The sequence below is a fragment of the Lepidochelys kempii genome, chromosome 1 (genome assembly GCF_965140285.1).
Source record: "Lepidochelys kempii isolate rLepKem1 chromosome 1, rLepKem1.hap1, whole genome shotgun sequence".
In the NCBI taxonomy this organism is placed as follows: domain Eukaryota; kingdom Metazoa; phylum Chordata; order Testudines; family Cheloniidae; genus Lepidochelys; species Lepidochelys kempii.
In genome coordinates this window covers 228190133-228204477 of record NC_136380.1, presented here as the reverse complement: position 1 = coordinate 228204477, position 14345 = coordinate 228190133, and the positions used below count along the sequence as shown (strand labels likewise).

Sequence of the window (14345 nt, the reverse complement as noted above, 5' to 3'; positions counted from 1 at the left end):
CTCCAAGGACCACAGCATCCTCTTCAGTGACACAGCCCTCCATCCATGCCACACACTGTGCTCCCCGCTTCCGGGGGACCTGCAGTCCACTGTTCAGCCACTTTCCTCAGTGGCTACTGTACCAAATTGTCTGGCCACTTCCTTGTGGCCCCAGTATCCTTATTGTCCTTGCCTCAGCCTGCAAACCCCAGCAACCAGCCAGGAAACTGTCTCTTGCTCCCCAAGTCCCAGCTAGCAGCACTGCTGTGTCCATGGTGCTGGCAGTTCTCTCAGCCCTCCAGAGACACAGTCCTTCCTCCCTGGGCTCCCAGCAGAAAACTGTGCTCCTCAGCCCTTCAGCTCCCTTTTTATATTGGCCTGCCTGGCCCTGACTGGCTGTTCCCTTCAACCCCTTTCTAATTGGCCACCTCCAGTGCAGCCTCCCTAGGGCTGCTTTTAATCCCTTTTCTGCCAGTGAGGGGCAACTGCCCCATCACATATCCCAACAAAGGGAAGTAGTGTACACAGATTGAGCTGAATTCAGCTCTCACTTACAGAGATGTAAATCCAAAGTAACTTCACCAGATTTTTGCAGGTGTCACTAAGTTTATAAATTGTCCTAAAAAGAAAATTGCAACCTTATCTATATTTTGATGCCTATTGGATTAGATTACATATGACCTTGATATTACAGGTGTGGAAAGTAGTTTACGAGTGACGAGCTGTAAACAAGTAATCCAAGGACTTCCTGAGCACAATTATGTTGTTCTGAAATACTTGATATGCTTCCTTCATATGGTGAGTACAGGCAAAATTCCCATAATTCTGGCAGACTTTTTGTAAAAGTCTGTTTTTGCAAAATTCAACATTTAAAAGAAAAGAAAAAGAATTGGAAGAGTTGGAGAAATGCAAAAAGGATGTTGTGCATTAATTGTCAATGCAGCAGCTTCAGGCTGCAACACATATCCACTTCCACATATCCACAGGGGGTTGGACTAGATGACCTTCTGGGGTCCCTTCCAACCCTGATATTCTATGATTCTAATAAAAGCCAGAGTTGAACAATGACCTCAGTGATAACGTCAGTATAAAACTCTGTATAAATCATTGAAACCACGGTCTAAATAGACATAAAACCACACGCTTGCTCATGTGTTTAAAAGGGACACTTCCACATTTCTAGTGCTTTTGATTTTTTAATCTTTTTTTTTACTTTCCCTTTTTGTGTGAAATACCTTTTTAGAAAAAGCTCGAAAATGATGTCTTCCCTCCCCCAGCGATAAAATAAACAAGCCTGTAAAGCCTTTAGTGCCTGAGAAAGGTGTTGGATCAGTAGCCCCTGGAGTCCAAAGTCATCTGTTTATTCACAGAAGAGAAATATAGCAATAGTAGCAGCAATGCAATCTCCCTTCCTACTGCCCAATTTGCCATCTTTCTGGGCTGACCTTTTCAAGCCTGGATGCTTAAATTTAAGCCCCTTCATACATATTTATGAGGCACCTAAGTAAAGCAGGCTGATTTTCAGAGTGCTGGGCACTCACAAATCCCGTGGAATTCTCAGGCACATTGCTGATTTATACCATCTGACGAATTGGTCCTCAGGGCTTGTGAGCCACGTTTCAGAAACAAGTTATTTTAATGCCTCTTTATAGCAAAACCTCACCAAAAAGCAGTATTAAAGGAAACACACTGATCCGACCCTGACGCAGACAAAACTAGTGCGTACCTTTCATACCTACATGTTCATTTATCATTACTTAACTGAACTCCAAAAGCTATTATAAAAATCCTCACGTCATTTGCTATTATTTCAGCAACTGATCTCTCCTCAGTGTTATGAATCGTGTAAGTGCCTTTGTTCCAATACTAGATGCACCATCTCGACGCACTTCTTAAGAGCTGAACACTTGAGGTGTTAATGAGGTGTGCAAAAGTACTACATAGTGTTTTCTATAATTGGGCAACAGAACATAGCATTTATTTTTGAGTGTGCCTTGTTATGTAAAGCACAGAGTCAAGTTGATATTAGCACTCAGATCTGCAATTTTTGCTGATCTGTAGCTTTTAATCTTTCACGTTTGAGGGAGTATTTGCATTCATAAAGGTCAAGGGAATGTGAAACAACCTGGAAGCTGGAGATTTCTATTCATCATAGGTCAGGTGTGCGATGCAAGCAGCCATAATTCAAACTTGAACACACTGCTCTTCCAATAATCCCAGTTTTTACTTGTGACCATCACCCTTCTTACATATAAGAGGTAATTTAATTCCCTCACAAGTTCAGCCTTGAGTAGCGTAAGAGGTACTTGTGGTAATTTTATGAAATGGGATGAAATGTAATCACGAGACACAGTTTTTAAAGATGGTAAATTTGATTCAAGCTTCTCAGCAAAAGACCAACACTTTGCTATGCAGTCTCTACCCCCTTACTTAACGACCGATCTTCTTGTGACCAAGGGACACTACAACAAGACAATGTGATTCCAACAGCAGTAAAAGACCTGAGTTATGGGAATGGCTCCAAGTCCTTTGACCTTAGACTAGCAGTAAATGATTCCTTCCATAATGAGCCCAGCATACTGAAAAAGGAGCAAACTGTCTATTCCCCACTCAGGAATATCTCAGGCTGCTAGAAAATGATCATTTTGGGCAACAGCAGTACCTTACCACTAAGAGAAAATCTGAGTAGTGGAAAATGTTGCATGTTTGTACAGCAGCTAACACAATGTCCCACAATTGAGGTATCTAGGCATTACCATAATACAAATAACAAGGGGAAAACAAGCTGTGTTTTCAAGACTCAGGCCCTAAATGGTGCCCACAAAAGATTTACATGCATGGATGCTCAGCTGAGTTCACAAAATGTGTGTGCGTGCACAAACGAGTATTTGTATGTACAAGTTTCCATTGGCATGTGCAGTAAGTTGATTTATGCATGAATAGATGAGCTTAGCGGGCTCCAAAAACTGCTTATATGTGTGCAAATTATTTTGCAGAAGCACTTTTTTGGGCTCCAGTTATAAAAATACGGTGAAAAATTTACAACACAGCCTTGTTAATGAATACATAATTCAATTTGTTTGTCAGGAAATGGGTTGTTTTCCTCTTTACAGAATGACATGCAGGCTAGTTTGCAATTACTCAGTTTGAGGCTAAATCTTGAGTTTGGTTTATGTGGTGGTAAGGGGCACATAAGCCCCAGATGGCTGAGTAAGCCGGCTCTTCACTGGACAGATCAATACTGCGTCCAGGTCTGCAGCATGGGCACTATAGCAGCATAGCTACAACGCCGTGACCATGCCACTGTTACCCTGTAATATAGATGCAGACTACAGTGACAGAAGAGGTTTTTCCATCACTTTAGGAATTCCAACTCCCTGGCTGACAGTAGCTAGGTTGATGGAAGCATTCTTCTGTCAACCTAGCTGCATCTACACTGGGGGTTAGGTTGGTGGAGCTACGACGCTCAGGGATGTGCATTTTTCACACCCCTGAGCGCTGTAGCCATGTCAACTCAAGGGAGGAAAACTGGGTTGTGTATGGAAAGCCACCAGACGGGATCAATATCTGCTTTCTCAGGTGGAGGATCCTTAGAACTTATGCAATGCCAAGCTGCCCTCCATGAATCCTGGTCCTTCTCACTCCTGGCAGCTGGGTCTCATAGCTGCAGTAACCCCCAGGCTTACTGCTACCTTTTCACAAGGGTGTGTCCTTTCCTTCTAACCAAGAAAGATTAGATTTTGGAGGGAGATTGGGAGTGGTGTCACTGTCCTTATTTCCCCTCAAGTTACAATGGGAGGACCGTTGTGATCTTTGGTCCAATAGAACCTGTATTCTCCAAGTCATCAACTGGTAAAACCCTATTTATGGCTGCATGGCCTTCCTATGCCACTAGCTGTCAATCAGCCCCCTGTCATGGGATTGGGGAAGCACTCTGCTTTTTTAGTGACTCCCCAATGCCATTCCTCAGCACCTGGGTGGCGCAGAGCTGTGGACTCAGCCTTGAGGTGGGGCTTGGGCTGGGCAACTGCATAGCTACCATGTGCTCAACCTCGAGGTGGGCTAACCTTTCAGGATCCATTTAGGCCCTGTGGTTCTAGAATATTCACACCAGGCAGCTCCATGTGGAATTTGGCCCTTCACGTTGCTTGCATTTGTCACTTTTGGTGGTATGTATGTTTTTTTCCAGGTATCCCAGGAGAGTATTTATAACAAAATGACTGGATCCAACCTGGCATGTGTCTTTGGGTTGAATTTAATCTGGCCGCCTGAAGGAGCTTCTTCCCTGAGTGCTTTGAATCCTCTGAATCTCTTCACTGAATTACTGATAGATTTCTACTCCAAGATCTTTAGTTCACGAACCGTACCTGGTGATATCTTACCTTAATGTTCACAAAAAGGGAAAAGGAATATGCCTACCTTAGCAGAAATCTTCACATATAAACCTATGAGAATTTACTATACACAGGATTTTACAGAAACAAGTATATTTCATATACAGAGCAAAATCCTTTTCTCAATTTTGCATCACCATGATTTTGCAGATATCAAAGATGTTAGGGGAAATATGCTTACCGATACTGTTTGTATGTGGATGTGTGTATATAAACATTCACAAACCTACAGGTCAAAGTGGCATAAACTTTCCTCTTTTCATAATCTTTAGCAATTGTTAAATATTTGTTAGTTTAAAAATTCATAACAGTAGATAAGACTGTCATTTATTTAAGCATCCTGAAGTTTCCTACTTTGTGGCATTTTTTTCTAGGGCGATGCTAAGTCATCACTTGGGCCATAACTTCTGGACCATCATACCCCTTCTTGCAGTAGGGCTATACAGGCAATTTTTTCCTCTGGAAAAAGTTTCTTTTGAAGTCTTCAAATATATACAAATTATAGATCAATTTTTCAGAATTTCAGGCACTCATTCCCACATGCACAAAAAGAGTGTGCACTTGTGTCTGCGTTTACGTGCAAGTACCATGAAAACCAAAGTATTTGCCAGTGTCAGTTAGGTTATGCATACATCTGTCTCTGTGCTTTTAAATATCTAGTATGCCTGTCCAACCATTGTAGTTGCATGTGCAAACTAAGTGGAAAATTACACAAGCACTCTTGAGGTTTTAAAAATCAAGTAATTTGTGTTTTTATTTTTAAAGAATTTCTGTTTGTATCAGTATATAGTTAATACAGAATGTAAGAAAACCTTGTTTGAAAAAGGCATTGAATGTTTTCATTATTTGCTGTATGCTCTTCAAGTTTTTTGAGTTGTTAGAAATCTGCTCCTAAAATCAGTCTCTCCCACACACACACACACACACACGCACACACCCCCAAAAAAAAGAGAGAAAGAAAGAAAACCTTAACCCACCCTGAACCCTGGAAAATACTCCTGATGGCACTTTTATCTAATCTAGTGTGTGTTATCGGTGGGATGACATTAATCCCAGTGGGAATAATTAGCCATAGTAATGTAAGGGGGAGTTTCTGTGTTTTCTCTCTAGATACTTGTATTTGAATACCACTTTACAGTTCTGCTCCCTCTGTCTGCTACTGATCATTAGTGGAACAGGATACGGATGTTGTCCTTGTAACAGCAAAAGGGACTGAAGTAGTGGTGACCAAAGTAAGCAGTATTTTCCCAAACATCTGCTTCTCCTGCTCCCATACAAAGCTGCTGAAGGAGACGTACCCTTCAGGATATAGTAAAGACAATGATCCATGGAGACCAGTTTGATTATCCCTTCACCTTCAAAAACAAAGCAACCCTTTTCCTTCTAGCGGTTCTAGCTAACTGGGGGCTTGTGCTTCTAGTCTCTCATCTTGATAGCTACTAAGTATCTATCTGCCTGTCTGACAGATGCAGGCTTCCAAATCCTTGTGTGAGAGAGCAAGTAGTGATTTATTCTTTTTGGCAATTTAGAGAAAATAGGAGAGAGTACCCATCGAACTATGTCAGTCCTATGTTTGCCCAGTAGATGTCATGTACATGCATAAGGCTATAAAAGGAAATTATTAAAATGTCAATAATCAAAAAGCTATAGAACAAGCTGTACTGTATGTCACATCCTTTTAAAATTTAAATTATGGTGTAATTTTCTCTTAATTCATCAAGTGTTTCAAAATTTGGGCTTTTAAATATCTATTGTTCAGTGTCTGTTCTTTGTTAAAAAAAAAGAGGCATACTTGTGGCACCGTAGAGACGAACAAATTTATTTGGGCATAAGCTTTTGTGGCCTAAAACCCACTTCATCGGGTATCAAGTGGCCAGTTTGGCATAACTTTGCTACTTACATATAAAATGTTGCACAGTATAAAGAGAATAATTAAGATGAGTTTATGAATTTAATGTTGTTGCACTTTCAGGAAAATGAGGTTGCAAAGGAGGAAATGTGTTCAGTCTCTGTGTTCAGTCAGTTTTATGTCATAAATTGTTAAGACAAATACATTGCTGTGCAGTGCAGTACAGCACAGCAATTTGAAGATACTATTCTGTGAATTGGCACCAAACATTTATATCAGAGGAACTTGGCCTACAGGCCAGTGCATGAAACTGAGAATTAGAAAACCTACTTTCTAATACCATTTCTTGCCCAGAGTGAGAGAGCTATCCAGTGGCAGTTATTTCACCTTTCTAAGTCTCCAATTCTCCTTGAGTAAAAAAAAAAAAAAAAAAGCCTGCTTTTTTTAGAGTGCTTTGAGATTACTGGCTGAGAATTACTGTAGAAGTACAAAATGTTATCATTCAGATTTTTCCAAAATCCAACTGGTCAGAATGGCACTTCCAGTACAGTACTAATGGTTTTCAAACATTGGGGAATGTTGCACTGATCAGTGATTTAAGTAGAGAGGAGTCTAGGCAAAATACTGTACCAAAACACCTTGGGGTGAATCCTGACTCTGCTGAAGACAATGGGAGTTCTGCCATTGACTTCTGTGGGGCTAGGATTTCACCACATTCTCTGGCTCTCTTTTTGTACAGCACTAGAAAACAGTGACAGAAGTATCCCAGTATCAGTTACAGCATAGTGAAAGCAGAGCCCTAGCCAGAATAGATTGCTAACTCAGCAGCAATTCACCCTAGCGCAGTGCTACTCCAAAGTGGTGGCCCGCGGACCGGTGCCAGTCCTCAAGCCATCGGCTGCCGGTCTGCTGGGAAAAAAAATTGCCAGTCCCCCACATCAGATAGCTTGAGAAGCACTGGGTCTAGAGGAAAGTTGTTTTTTTTTCTGACTCCTTGCATTAGTTTTCTGTTCCCCAGAGGTCCACTGCTTCCTACAAAGGTGGATTTGGTATATGCTACAGCATTTGGCTGATCTTTGACTGGCTCAGAAACTGATCTCTTACTGTGTGAATCAGTGGCTGGTGCCTAGCAACAAGTAAAAGTACCTGCAGTGTGCATGGCTTTAGCTACTTTATCTGCTCGTAGGCACCGAGAGCGATTTAAAGAGTGAATCTGTTTTACATATTTGTCACATACCAAATGGCAGTTTTTCCTTTTAGTCTTTATAAATGATCATTTTTCAGAGATCGCTGGCTTCTGTCATTTACCAACTGAAGTACAGAATGGAGTTTCTGATTCCAGGATTGTTTTATTTCTATGAACAAGATCATACGATATCCCACAGTTTGAACAATTTGATATTGCTTAGAAAATGTAATACTGTTCCTGATTATGAGCAGTGTTCACGCTGGTGATGGTACATGCCCGCTTCTAGTCACTTTTTCTCAGCTGGCAGCAGTGAAAAGTGTGGTAGGTGATAGCTGGCTCTACCCCCTCCCAGCCATTCACTGCCTTTGGGCAGGTCTACACTTAAAATGCTGCACCGGTGCAGCTGTGCTGCTGTAGAGCTTTAGGGCCTGGTGACACTTGCAGATGTAAAGCGCTGTGAGTTAAATCTGCCTTCAGAGAGCGCAGTAGGGAAAGTGCTGCCGTGTGTTCACACTGTCAGCTGCAAGCGCGCTGGCGTGGCCACATTTGCAGCACTTGCAGTGGCATTGGGAGAGATGCATTATGGGTAGCTATCCCACAGAGCACCTCTTCCCATTCTGGCACTGTGGCTTATGGTAAGGGAGCGGGGGGGCATTCTGGGTCCTGTCGCAGCGCCCCATGATGCATCGCTTCGCATCCCAGCAATCCCTGTGCTTCCGTCCACATTTGGTACCATCTTCCAATAGTTTTTGTACTGCGCGCTCTGTCTTCCCTTTCGGTCTGTGGGAATGGAGCCCAAACTGCTGAGGAGTATGCTGATGAGTCTCACCAGCACGTCACGTTTGGCAGTCGAGTTACTCCTTATGATCCAAAGTGACAATGAGGGCTTCGACGAGGATATTGACTCGAGTAATGCATATGACACGAGTTTGCTTGTGGCATTCATGGACATGCTCACCGCCATAGAACGCCGCTTTTGGGCTCGGGAAACAAGCACTGAGTGGTGGGATCACATTGTCATAAAAGTCTGGGATGAGGAGCAGTGGCTGCAGAACTTTCGGATGAGAAAAGCCACTTTCATGGGACTGTGTGAGGAGCTCGCCCCCACCCTGTGGTGCAAGGACACAAGATTGAGAGCTGCCCTGATGGTGGAGAAGCGGGTGGCTATTGCAACCTGGAAACTGACAACTCCAGACAGCTACCGATTGGTCGCTAACCAGTTTGGAGTGGGAAAGTTGACCGTTGCAATTGTGTTGATGCAAGTTTGCAGGGCCATTAATCGCATCCTGCTCAGAAGAACCATGACTCTGGGTAACATGCATGACATTGTGGCTGGCTTTGCACCAATGGGTTTCCCTAACTGCGGAGGGGTGATAGATGGCACACATATTCCAATTCTGGCACCAGCCCACTTACCCCTTCCAATTAATGTACTCGGAGGCTATTTCTCTATCGTTCTCCAGGCGTTTGTGGATCACCATGGGCGTTTCATTGACATTAACACAGGCTGGGCCAGAAAGGTGCATGACACACTCATCTTTCGGAACACTGGCCTGTTCACGAAGCTGCAAGCCGGGACTTTTTTCCCAGACCAGAAGATCACCATAGGGGAAGTCAAAATGCCCATTGTGGTCCTTGGAGACCCTGCTTACCCGTTAATGCCGTGGCTCCTGAAACCCTACACAGGGAGCCTTGACAGCGGCAAGGAGCAGTTCAACAACAGGCTGAGCCGGTGCAGAATGACTGTGGAGTGTGCTTTTGGCCGTTTAAAGGGCTGCTGGCGCTCTCTGTATGGGAAGCTGGACCTGGCTGATGACAGCATCCCTGCTGTTATATCTGCGTGCTGTACCCTCCATAACATTTGTGAAGGGAAGGGTGAAAGCTTCACTCAGGCATGGAACTCGGAGGTTCAACACCTGGAGGCTGAATTTGACCAGCCAGAGAGCAGGGCTATTGGAGGGGCCCAGCACGGGGCTGCAAGGATTAGGGATGCCTTGAGGGAGCAATTTGAGGCTGAAAGCCACCAGTAATTTCTGGTGCCCTGCACAGGAGTGAAGTGCAGTGGTTCCAATGTTAGTAGGAATCTGTGTTTGCTACGCTGACTGGCCATGCCTGTTGCTTTCCTGGGCTAAGGTATCTTTTACTTTATGTAATAATAAAGAATGTTTTCAAAGCCAAAAAATCCATTTATTGACAAGAAACACAACTGCTTGAGAAACAGAAAGGGCAAGGGGGTGGGGTGGGGAACGGTACAATCACAGATTTGTGTATATCCTGTTATCATACTCAGCCTTCCTCACGGCACAGTGGCATGGACAAGTTAGCCTTACTGGGACAAGGACCACAGTGGCTTACCCGAGAAAACTGTGCAAGCGCATTGCCCAAGTTCTGGATGAGACCTTTGAAGAGATCACTGAGGCCAGTTACTGCGATGTGAGAGAGCACATCAACACCCTATTCCGCGTTCTAGGCATGCATGCAGCCCTAACCCTCCTCGCCCCAAGATCCTGCACCGAATAACTTCCTTCCCAAAATAAAAGCCGCTTACTGGGCATCTCCTCTGGTGTTTGTCCTTCCCCAAGCACCGGCTGCCACGACTGGCTACCTTCCTCCTAGCTTGAGAGCAGCTCCTGGCTGTATGCATCTAGGGATTCTGGGGTGTCTTCCTCTGCCTCAGCACCCTCGCTCCCACTTTGCTGCTCCTCTTCCTCCTGCCTTGTTGAACTGGAGTTTGAAGTGTCCATGGTGCTACTCGGAGTGGAGGTGGGGTCGCCCCCAAGTATTGCGTCCAGCTCTTTGTAGAAACAGCAGGTTGCAGGGGCAGCACCAGAGCGGCTGGTTGCCTCACGGGCTTCGCGGTAGGCATTCTGCAGCTCCTTCACTTTAACCCTACACTGCAGTGCGTCCCGGTCATGGCCCCTAACCAGCATGTCCCTTGATAGCTGCCCAAAGGTATCGTAATTCCTACAGCTGGAGCGCAGCTGGGACTGGACAGCTTCCTTCCCCGAAACACTGATGAGGTCCAGCACCTCGCCATTACTCTATACTGGCATGGTCACCTGGAAAGATTTGCTGAGAGCACTCCACACCTTGCTGAGCAAACAGGAAGGGGATTTTCAAAATTCCCAGAGAATTTAAAGGGTCGATCTGACGGCTGGTCATCTGAGGGCAGGGCAGTAGAGTTCAGAGTGATGACCAGAGTGGCTAGAACAGGCATTGTGGGACGCTTCCAGAGGCCGATCAGAGCGCACTAACAGACCAGGGCGTCCCCACTGGTGCTGCGGCACCCAGCGGGGGCACACCAAACGTTATTCCACTCGCCGAGGTGGAGTACCAGGAGCGCTCTAGCCGCTGAGTCAGAGCGCTCTACGTGCCTTGCCGGTGTGGACGGGTAGTGAGCTAGTGCGCCTGGGGCTCCTTTAATGTGCTCTAACTCGCAAGTGTAGCCAAGCCCTTAGTGAAGATGCAACTATGCCGTCGGGCATAGTTTATGTACCGCTGCGATTTTTCACATCCCTGAGCAACGTAGTTATACCAGTGCAAGTCTATAGCGTAGACCTGTCCGGACTGTTATGCTTCAGCATTGTCATTAGGAAAGATCCTTCAAAGACAGAAGGCACCTTGATGTCAAAAGACTTGCAACAACTGCACAGGTCAGTCGCTAAACAGGTGTGTAGGTGTGGTAATCTGCCCTAAGAACCCCTGTTATCTGGGACTGAACATCAGAATTAACTATGATGTTAAATCAAATCTTATGCGTTATTCAGAAGGGTTTATAGTGAAATTCATGTTAGAAAAATGTATGTTTCAAATTTCCTGACTCCAAGAGGGTTCCTGGAGATGTCCCCTGCAGTTACTTTGATAACAGTTTCTCTTTACAAATGGTAATTGCACAATTCCAGCTTTTGTACAGTGTGCCCTTGCGAACTCTTCCCTTGCATCAAAGAACAATTTTCAGATCATTTTCATAGCAAAAAGGAAATGATTATGGAGATAATCTGTTGGAAACACGTGCTGGGTTTCAGTTTAAAACAATAAAATGCATTCATGAAGTGAGAAATGGAGTGTTACCTGTAGTGACAATATGCAGAAAATAAATTGCCTACACATTCTAGTTTACTGAGCTATTAGGAGTTTAAAATTGTTCCCAGGATTAGTCTGATTATTAAATGCTCCTAGAAATAAGGTGACTTATGTGCTGTCCAGAATCCATACAGAAACGTGAAATGATAGAACAGAGCCATTAACCAAAGGAGTTGTTATAATTCTTAATTATCATAAGTATGAGTGATCGCATTACTATATCTGTTATGTCTCTCTGTGTATAGTATATAATAATACATTGCACTTGTAGAACGTCTTTCATTGGAGAATCTCTCAGAGCTTTGCAAATATTGATATATTCACCCACCCATACCGTAATGATTCTAATAGAAAAATCTAAAGATATTTTATTCAAATGTGAAATATGCAATTGCTCCAGGTGACTAAGTAGAATTTATACAATAATACAAGGCTCCGCCGTTCAGCTTTATTTCCTGAATATCTACCTGCATTGAAAGCATTTTGCAGCACAAAGTGAAGTGTCTTCAAAACTGAAAAAAAGTGGGTTTTCCTTTATTACACCTTTCAAGAAGCAAGATTATTGCCAGCTCCGGCCAAACTATAAGGTTGTCTGGTTTTGTTGGCATTCTCCTGGCCAATCAATTTCCCTCTCTTATTCTGTTCAGTTTTAAAACATATTATCTAACTAAGGTAATGGGCCAAATTCAGCCCTGAGTAAGTGCGTAAGAGCAGCTCCACGAAAGCCAATGGTTTTACACTGGCAGAGAATTAGGCTCCGTATTTGTGTAGAATATATGCGCCATATGAATGAGGCCAGATCTGTAGCTGGGGTAGATTGGCGTAACGCCATTGCCTTCCTTGGAACTATGCTGATTTACATCAGCTGAGGATCTTGTTCATGTTTGTCTTTGTTCCTTTGCATCTAGCAAACCAGCTTTAATATGAGTATGCAGCACGCCCTCCAATATTTTAGAGCCAGCTAATCTAAGAGGAGATATTGGAGGGTCTGCCGCCGAATTGCCGCTGCCGCGGAAAGACGAGACGCCGCCCTGACAGCACACAGACTGCTGCCCCTTTCACAGGGCTGCCCTAAGCACCTGCTTGGAATGCTGGTGCCTGGAGCCGGCCCTGGCTCTAGTAATCATTTGAATTCAAGAGAAGTAACTCCGCTGACTGCAGCCCAGAAAAATACTAGTAATCGCTTTTCACAAGACAGTGAAAACTCCAGTGACGCTACAGCTGTGATTTCTCACTGGCCTCTTATTTTGAAGGCGCAATAATTTTGCTGGAGCTAGTCACACCACTTAGATGAGTGAGTGACTGAGTGTAACCCCCTACATGTCAATGTGCTAGGAATTGTGCCTACACTTCATCGCAGATGCAAATGTTGGCTTACACAAGTACTTCTGGTAGCAGAATGGGATTCCACTCCTCAAAATCACCCCCTCTATGTGACTTTGTACTACTTTATTTCTATCCAGGCCACTTCCTCAAAGAGTAGTTCACTTTTGCTTCTGTCCTCAAATGGTTATTAGCTTTAAGCTCCCTTGTCACCATAGTGACATCAATGGGAAGTCTAACAAAGTGACCGAACTTTTAAATCTACATGAAATTGGGCATCCCCACCTGGCCATCTTTTGTGAGGGTTTTTAATGTGTCCTAATGTTGGCATGTGCTCTCAAACTGCTTCTGCGCTTTCAAATGTTCTGGCTTCTCTTTAATCACTCACAAAAGCAGTTTATTGCTCCTTACTCCTTCACCACAAACATTATCCCCTTAATTAATGGGGCAATAAAAAGCATCTGTAAAATGCACCAGATTGCATCGTCTTCAGTGTCTGAACTTAATTTCTACAGCAATTGCGTGGGGTCGTTCTCCTGGGCAGATTTTTTGTTACTGCACCCAGCACCCTAGATACTAAACCCTAGAAGTGCCAGACACAGATATTATCCACCTGTGTCTTTCTCTGTTGTCGGCTTCCAAAGAAACATGCTCTCTCTGCAGCCAGAGCTCACTCTCTCTCCCCATCCCTCCTCAGGGCTGTTGCCCGTTCTCCCCCCCACCCCGCTGCTAAATTCCTCTTCTGTCACTTCCAAACTTTTTCTTTGCTATTTCCAGACCTATGTGATTAACCAGGCTGCTTCCACTGCCCCACCCACACTCCCCTTACACCCATGCTTAAATTTGACTTCCTATTAATAATGTTCCTAATGCATCTGCTGCTTTCTTCACACACCCATTCAGTTCACCTTCTCCATTTTGGACATACAAGGGAGGAGGCCACTCGGCCTTTCACCACTGCTGTACGACTGTGGATAAATGGAACTGAAACTACACGGGGTTTAATTCCATGAGGAAATTTGAAATCACAATGTTCGAATGAGTATGAAATTGCCCAAAACATGTTTCACCATCTCTGGAACACACAGATGGTTATGCTTCTGAGAAATAGGTTACACTTTTGTATTTAATAATATCCCAGCGCTGTTGGGATACGTGTAAAAAAAAAAAAAAAATGAAAAAGCTGTTTTCCTATTTCCTAACCTCCCTCGCCTCCTGAAAATGTATCACATTGGTAGATAGTTGAAATGCAACCACAGCTGATGAGTCCAGTAAAGCTAATATTATATTTAACAACTGTGCCCAGAATGGAAACAATATCACACCGGGCAGCGTCGTTTTCTATTCTAAACCCTGGCATATAGCTGAAGAAGGGGTTTCCAATGCATTCTTTCACTGTCAGCATTCCCCTTCTTCCACATAACAGATCTGAAAAGAGGATTTATTTCCCACCTGCTCTCTGTACAGTAGCCTCTCATACTAACTGGGCTACCAAGTGTTGGCAGCTGGTCGCCCCAATTGTTAACGT

The 14345-nt window shown here is 44.0% G+C and overlaps 1 protein-coding gene across 9 annotated transcripts in view; it reads left to right on the top strand.

Annotated features, from left to right (window-relative positions):
- Window positions 1–14345, top strand: part of ARHGAP8 (Rho GTPase activating protein 8) — a 176667-nt gene that overhangs the window by 121520 nt on the left and 40802 nt on the right. For 4 of the 9 annotated variants that reach the window (XM_073316323.2, XM_073316314.2, XM_073316294.2 and 1 more), the window contains 2 exons: window positions 674–777; window positions 4169–5184. The exons of 1 other annotated variant lie outside the window; for it this stretch is intronic. In XM_073316323.2, the coding sequence (XP_073172424.1) occupies window positions 674–777; window positions 4169–4366 (302 nt within the window). In that variant the 3' untranslated portion in view covers window positions 4367–5184. Of the gene's footprint in view, window positions 1–673; window positions 778–4168; window positions 5185–12402; window positions 13260–14345 lie in introns of those variants that run through there. 4 more of the 9 variants (XM_073316346.2, XM_073316355.2, XM_073316333.2 and 1 more) reach the window with 2 other exon arrangements.